General features: G+C 41.7%; 1 protein-coding gene across 2 annotated transcripts in view; it reads right to left on the bottom strand.

Moving 5' to 3' along the window:
* Window positions 1–3,720, bottom strand: part of LOC138969271 (acanthoscurrin-2-like) — a 3,999-nt gene extending 279 nt beyond the window's left edge. For both annotated transcript variants that reach the window (XM_070342018.1, XM_070342019.1), the window contains exons 1-3: window positions 3,563–3,720; window positions 1,644–1,914; window positions 1–157 (exon numbers count right to left, since the gene is read on the bottom strand). The exon at window positions 1–157 is cut by the window's left edge. In XM_070342018.1, coding sequence (XP_070198119.1) covers window positions 1–157; window positions 1,644–1,914; window positions 3,563–3,565 — 431 coding nt within the window. In that variant the 5' untranslated portion in view covers window positions 3,566–3,720. The remainder of the gene's footprint in view (window positions 158–1,643; window positions 1,915–3,562) is intronic.
* Between the last annotated feature and the right edge of the window lie 3,780 nt (window positions 3,721–7,500).

Genomic DNA, 7,500 nt, shown 5'->3' with positions numbered 1-7,500 from the left:
CCGAGCCCGACGCTGCCAAATCCACCACCGACGCCGCCGCCGACGCCGCCGCCGCCGCCGCCGCCGCCGCCGAATTTACCGCTACCGCCGCTGACGCCGCCGAAGCCGCCGCCTCCTACTCCCACTCCGCCCAAACCGCCTCCACGGCCCAAACCGCCTGGAACGAATCAAGTGGAAATGTTGAGTGGAAAATATGTCTTGAAATTACAAGTGGAAAACTTTAAGTAGAAATCAGAAGTGGAAAACTTAAGTGGAAATCAGAAGTGGAAAACTTAAGTGGAAATCAAAAGTGGAAATCAAAAGTGGAACTCAAAGGTGAACATCAAAAAGTAGAAGTCATGAGTTTTAGGGGTAAGTTTGGGCCATAACAGGAAGATCTGAACAGAGAAACGAAACATTCATAAAGGTACACGGTTGACAGAATCGCTTCAAAAATGTAAAGCTTAATCATACATTTTAATTACAACTGCAGGGCTTAAACAGCGATAGCAAAGCTTTTTCACATTTCGATCTCACCATTTTATTTTTACATTTAGTCAAGTTTTGACTAAATGTTTTAAATTGACATAGAGGGGGAATCGAGACGAGGGTCGTGGTGTATGTGTGTGTGTGTGTGTGTGTGTGTGTGTGTGTGTGTGTGTGTGTATGTGTGTGTGTGTGTGTGTGTGTGTGTGTGTGTGTGTGTGTGTGTGTGTGTGTGTGTGTGTGTGTGTGTGCGTGTCTGTGCGTGTGTGTGTGTAGAGCGATTCAGAGTAAACTACTGGACCGATCTTTATGAAATTTTACATGAAAGTTCCTGGGTATGATATCCCCGGACTTTTTTTTTCATGTTTTCGATAAATGTCTTTTATGACGTCATATCCGGCTTTTTGTAAAAGTTGAGGCGGCACTGTCACACCCTCAATTTTCAATCAAATTGATTGAAATTTTGGCCAAGCAATCTTCGACAAAGGCCGGACTTCGGTATTGCATTTCAGCATGGAGGCTTACAAATTAATTAATGACTTTGGTCATTAAAAATCTGAAAATTGTAATTACAATTATTTTTTATAAAACGATTCAAAATTACTTTTATTTTATTTTTCATCATGTTCTGATTCCAAAAACATATAAATATGTTATATATTTGGATTAAAAACAAGCTCTGAAAATTAAAAATATAAAAATTATGATTAAAATTAAATTTCCGAAATCGTTTTTAAAAACTATTTCATCTCATTTGTTGTCGGTTCCTGATTCCAAAAACATATAGATATGATATGTTTGGATTGAAAACACGCTCAGAAAGTTAAAACGAAGAGAGGTACAGTAAAGCGTGCTATGCAGCACAGCGCAACTGCTACCGTGCCAAACAGGCTCGTCACTTTCACTGCCTTTTGCACTAGCGGCGAACTACGTTCAGTTTCATTCTGTGAGTTCCACAGCTTGACTAAATGTAGTAATTTCACCTTACGCGACTTGTTGAATAGATCTGATCACATCCTTGTTGTTGTAATGTTTTTTTTTATCAAAGGAAAAAAATCCTTCGTACGAATGGTATAGAGGTTTTCACAACTTTAAGATATAATTACATCTGCGGTCTCACCCTTTTTCAAAATAACTTTATTTGCAGTAATCGGAGGAGGGTTAATTAACACACTTACCCCCGAACCCACCGCGGGATCCGCTGAACCCACCGCTTGATCCGCTGAACCCACCGCTTGATCCGCTGAACCCACCACCGCCGAAGCCGCCGCCACCAACACCGCCGCCGACACCAACACCGCCTCCAAAGCCGCCGCCTAGGCCACCGCCTAGGCCGCCGCCTAGGCCGCCGCCAAAGCCGCCACCACCACCACCACCGCCAAGGCCGCCCCCAAAGCCGCCGCCAAGGGCACAGGAAACCAGGCAGGCAAGGACAAGGGCGTGGAAGGCCTGTTGGGGAAAAAAAAGGAGTAACAGAAAAAAAGGAACAGTTACACAAACATTATTTCACCCCTCCCCCCCCTTCCATAATGTTATTTATCGAGAAAAAAAGTCTCATTCTGTAAAACCAGCCGCCATTTATTTTGAAATGAGATACTAATGGTGTTTAAATTACACTACTGTTTACACGAGAGGGTAATCAGATTCAAAAACGTGAAATACACAAATGGAATGTGCAGGATATTTGCTACAAACAGAAAGAAAACGCTGTTGCAAACAGAGAAAACAAAATGAAACAAAGGAAGACACAGAACACAACGAAAATGTTTATCGGGAAACACACGGTGGGGGGAGGTAAGCCCATAAAAAGTGGTGCATTGGAAAGAGACCTAGCTATTACTGGGGATGATATGAAACATTTGACGATATGTTGACTGTGCCTGCTCGGCCACAAAGTTCAGACGAAGGTCATGGCATCTTGGAAGGTCTGTTTACCAAGACAGCGGAACCTCTCTGCTGAGACCCTCCATAACAAGACTCCCTCTAATGTAGGACCTCGCTGTCTCAGACGTTTGATTCATAGTATCACTTAACACTTTCTACCCCACCTATGTTGACCAAGTTCTTTTTAGCCGAGACCTGCTGTACTGCAGCAGGTCACTCAGAATTGTAGTAACTGTGTGGTAACTGTGTATCAACACGCTCGAATGCAGGTGTTAGATGGACGTTACAGGAAGCGACTGAAGCTAACAGTCCGAGCGGATATATCCGTATCTGGTCAGATAGAACCATATGAGTGGGTACGGATATATCCGTACCTGGAGACGACGAGTGAATTGACCTCCATTGAAAGACTCCCTCTATTATGCAACCTCATTTTCTCAGACGTTTGATTCATAATGTCAGTAAATGTACCTCCATCATCAGAATCCCTCTCATTTAAGATCGACAGTTCTAAAAAAAAAAAAGCAAATAGACTGCTAACGATCCAAAACGTTGTCATTAACTAAACGTTCCAACAACGTACCTTTCTTGTCTTCTGATTCTATATTTCTTAGATTTTCAGGTCTCGACACAGAAGTATCCTTGCAATGTAAAATATTGCTATTGCACGATAGTAAAATGGTACTTGCGGAAAGTAAGCTTAACATGACCTTCGGAAGCTTCAGCTGCAGAGCTAACTAGAAGCTAATCATTTTCTAAATATTAAGCCGACAATGTGCGGAATAAAAGTACACTTTTGATTATGAAATAGGAAAGTAGCAAACAAGACATAGAAGGTAATCATTTGTTTGAAAAAGTGATCATCAAATTTGGATCTGAACAAAATACCCAACCAAAGCGATGTAAGCGGTCTAAATGCATTTGCAATTATCAACATGAACGAGTGAGAATTATGCGGAACCATTCGAGAGATTTTTGTATGCACCCCGAGTGCTTACTTTCTTTTGTTTCTCAGATCTCAAAATAGCGCTATGCCTCATTTGTTTAAGATTTGGAGACAAACAGCATTGAATTCCTGTTTAAAGTGAGTAATTTGTAAGTTCAATTTCCGTTCACAATATCACAATCAAGACTACACAGACATGACTTTTGAACTAAAAAAACAGCAAAATAAAATAACATGATAATACAAAATAAAAGTGACTTGACTTACCATGACTAGATGTAGATCCAACGGGCAGCGGTTTCTTCCTTAAGAGTGCAGGGAGGGGAAGCAACCAGCAGCCTTGTCTTGGATGGCCAGGAAGATGACCGTCCCTGCTTATATACTCGTCCACGCGTGACTGCAGCTAATCAAGCCTGTCAACTTGACGCGCCCAAGTTGTGAAATAAAAATACAAGTGGAAAATAAAAGACATTAAAAATGAGAAAACGGCTGATGCGTTGGATCGAAGTTGGTAACGAATATGCAGGGATATCAACAACAAACGAGGATTTGATTGATTTATGACCTGCCGTGACACTTGCCACAGAATTGCAAATCATTTAAAACTTGACAGTTAAAGACTATATCTTTCCCAGAACAAAGACAGCCAATAAAACGAGAGGAAAAAGGCAGAGGTAGGACCAAAGGTCGGGGGAAGTGAAGCATTAAGGTCTCAGACACAAGAATGAATTGCATGTGTGTTTTGTCCCTTCTTTTGCCTTTGTGTACCAGTGTACGCTAACGCATATTTATTCGGTTTTGATTAGTGTAATTATCTATCAAACACCACCACCACCGCCACCACCTTCAACAAAACCACCAGCAGCATCAGCAACAACAAAACCAACAACAACAACTAAACTTGATAGATGATGTTCCTAAGACACGTATCTGTCTGGTGTACAAAACTTTGAAATACTAGGTACCCCTGAAAACAACCTCTTTAGCGTAAATGCCACTTAGCATGGTCCTTTCGAAAGTACAGGCAACTAATACATTCACTCTCATTATTTCAATATAGTTACTTGTAGAAATCCAAAACAGTAAGACAACATACGTTCCAAAATCGAGAATAAAAACCCCACAAAAGGTTAATTTATTGAACGTTTCATTACTGACAAAACGAAACATTTTTTGTTTTTTGTTTTTTATTTTTTGTTTGTTTGTTTGCTTAACGCCCAGCCGACCACGAAGGGCCATATCAGGGCGGTGCTGCTTTGACATATAACGTGCGCAACACACAAGACAGAAGTCGCAGCACAGGCTTCATGTCTCACCCAGTCACATTATTCTGACACCGGACCAACCAGTCCTAGCACTAACCCCATAATGCCAGACGTCAGGCGGAGCAGCCACTAGATTGTCAATTTGTTTCTCTTTCTTTCATGGTACAGGACCTGCTTATCTCTCTGAGATGTTATCAAAATATTCAAACCTCTCCTCTCTTCGCTCTGCAACAGATACCAATGTACTTAGTAAACCAAAAAGAAACAGAAAATCAACTAACTATGGATTTGAGAGATCCTTCAAGTACCAGGGACCTCTTGTCTGGGAGAAAATCCCCCGGAGCATTAGGGATTCCCAGTCACCATCTGCCTTTAGAACAGCCCTCAAAACACACATGTTTAAGTTAGACCTCTGAAGGAGATCCCATGATCGGTGAGTCATCGGCGCTGCCACGTGTATTATCTAAAGTGTGGCGTTCATGAGGATGTGTATGTGCCTGTGTGTGTTGTACTAGAATAACGTATGCGTACATGGAATGACATTGCGGGTTACCTGAACATTGACAATGACGAAACAAAGATTGTGTGTGTGTGTGTGTGTGTGCGCGCGCGCGTGTGTGTGTGTGTGTGTGTGTGCGTGTGTGTGTGCGTGTGTGGGTGTGTGTGACCATGTTTGAATTTATTCGGATTTAGTTCTCTTTCCTTGTTTGTATTATGATTGTGTAAGTGTAAAGCGCTCTGGGCTCGTCACCACGAGGTTTACGCGCTATATAAGTAATCGTTATTATTATTATTATTATTATTAAAGTCTTATGTATGACCCGGGCCGGGGTTCGAACCCACGACCTCCCGTTCACGGGGCGGACGCCTTACCGCGAGGCCAACCGTGTCGGTAGGGACACGCACGTTTCTGTTGAGTAGTTGTAGCTTCAGTTGTAGCTTAACAAATGTATTATTAATATTTTCTTTCTATCCGTTATTTGTAGTTTTAATTTTGTAAAATCTCTTTGAATCAAAAATGGAACAATAAAAACAAAGAGTATACTGGCCAAGAACTTTTGCAACAACATTCAACAATACCACTTCAGTTTACTTTGATTATAATAACTGAACTTGTCACGTCAAATTGCATGGAGCCCGTAGGGCTTCAGCCATATGCCTCATCACGCAGCTATCCGTTTGAACAAATACAAAATTGTATTGACTTTCATGCAAGGAGTCAAAAACTACAATTGTTTTACGAATTCATTGTGAACATTCGCCGGGCAGGAAAGCGTGGCCTCGATCAGGCTCACATTAGGTCCTGCACGTGTGAACTAATAAGTCAAAAGCATACACGGAAGTCTATTAGTCTCGGCGAGAGGGAGAATTCTTTTTATTTTGGGTACTTTACGACAAGACATTGTGTGTGATGACGTAAGAACATTGTAAAAGAAGGTATGTGGGTCTATTTTGGCATACCTCACACAGCCGTGAGCCCTAGAACGTGATCACAGGACATGTTAATACCTTTTTGGCGGGAGATGCGATCTGACAAACCGCAAAGTATGTGTAGGCATCTGTGAGATAGCTGTGTAAAACTTTTGACTGTTTATATCGTAATCTGCGACCAAAAAAACCCACAAATCGTTGCTTCAGCAAAGCTGTAACTCCTGCACTGCCCCTTTAATGAGGGTGATAATTAAGTTTATACTTGTAAATGTTAACTTTGCATGCCCAGTCAGCAGGAGAGGGGTGGCCGCGATCGAGGAGGGGGTAAGATGCTTACAACTTGTGAACCGCAGCAATGCAAAAAACAATGTACAGCATAGACTGCTTCTTTTGCTCTGGCATGAGCGATTCGTGTATTATTTTGAGACAAAACGTGGAATGACAAAATTATGTTTTCATCGAATCCATTTAAGTACAATATGCCAAGTACAATATTCCAGATAACGCATTCGTGGTGGATACAATTTTGACAGATGGTTTTAATTTCTAAAAATGGATAGGTTAATCTAAAATCAAGCGCTCTGAACATAGACAAACAACAGTGATATCTAGGCATAATCATGCTCCCTGCAACTGATAAAATAAAGTATATTGAAAGGAACAAGCAACTGTCATCCTCAATTATAAGTATCTATATATCACATTGTCAGCTAATACCGTCAACATTTGGTAATTTTTGCCCGTGCGTTTACTGCCGTGGGGTTAAGTAGACATCTTTCGTTGATTATATCATCAGTCAGGAGGTAATCTTGAATTCTAAAGTAAACACCTAAATACACGGGGCGAGGGGGTGGGAGGGGGGGGGGGGGGGTTAGGCCATAAGAAGCGGTGCAATAGACAGAGACCTATTATTGAAAATGATATGACACATGTGACTGTTGACTGTACTTGCTCGACCCACACACACACACATACACACACACATACACACACACACACACACACACACAACCACACACACACACACTCACACACACACACACACACACACACACACACACACACACACACACACACACACACACACACACACACACACACATGAGAGTGCGCGCACGCGTATTCGCCAGAAGAATAAGAATAAGAATAAGAATAAGAATACTTTATTATCTCATAGAGAAATTCAGGCGCAAATATGTAATTGTTAACACACATTCTTGTCTTGGAGATGTTGGAATATTAGGAGGCGAACCTTTCTCATTCAGTATTGGCCATTCATCGCTAAACAGATGCATGTCACTCAGAACAAATGTATAAAGAAGGCTCGTAAACTGTAAGATATAGCCACAACTTTGATTATGATCTCAGTGTCTGCTTCAATGCGATATTCTACAAGCTTCTTCGCTGGCGAGTGTGTGTTTGTGTGTGGGTGTGCGTACGAACGTGCTTAGTGCTCAGTGCTTAGTGCTTAGTGTGCGTGTGTGTGTGTGTGTGTGTGTGTGTGTGTGT

The sequence above is a fragment of the Littorina saxatilis genome, linkage group LG6 (genome assembly GCF_037325665.1).
Source record: "Littorina saxatilis isolate snail1 linkage group LG6, US_GU_Lsax_2.0, whole genome shotgun sequence".
NCBI classification, from domain to species: domain Eukaryota; kingdom Metazoa; phylum Mollusca; class Gastropoda; order Littorinimorpha; family Littorinidae; genus Littorina; species Littorina saxatilis.
Note: the sequence above shows the minus strand (reverse complement) of the source record. Positions and strands in the feature narration are given on the sequence as shown.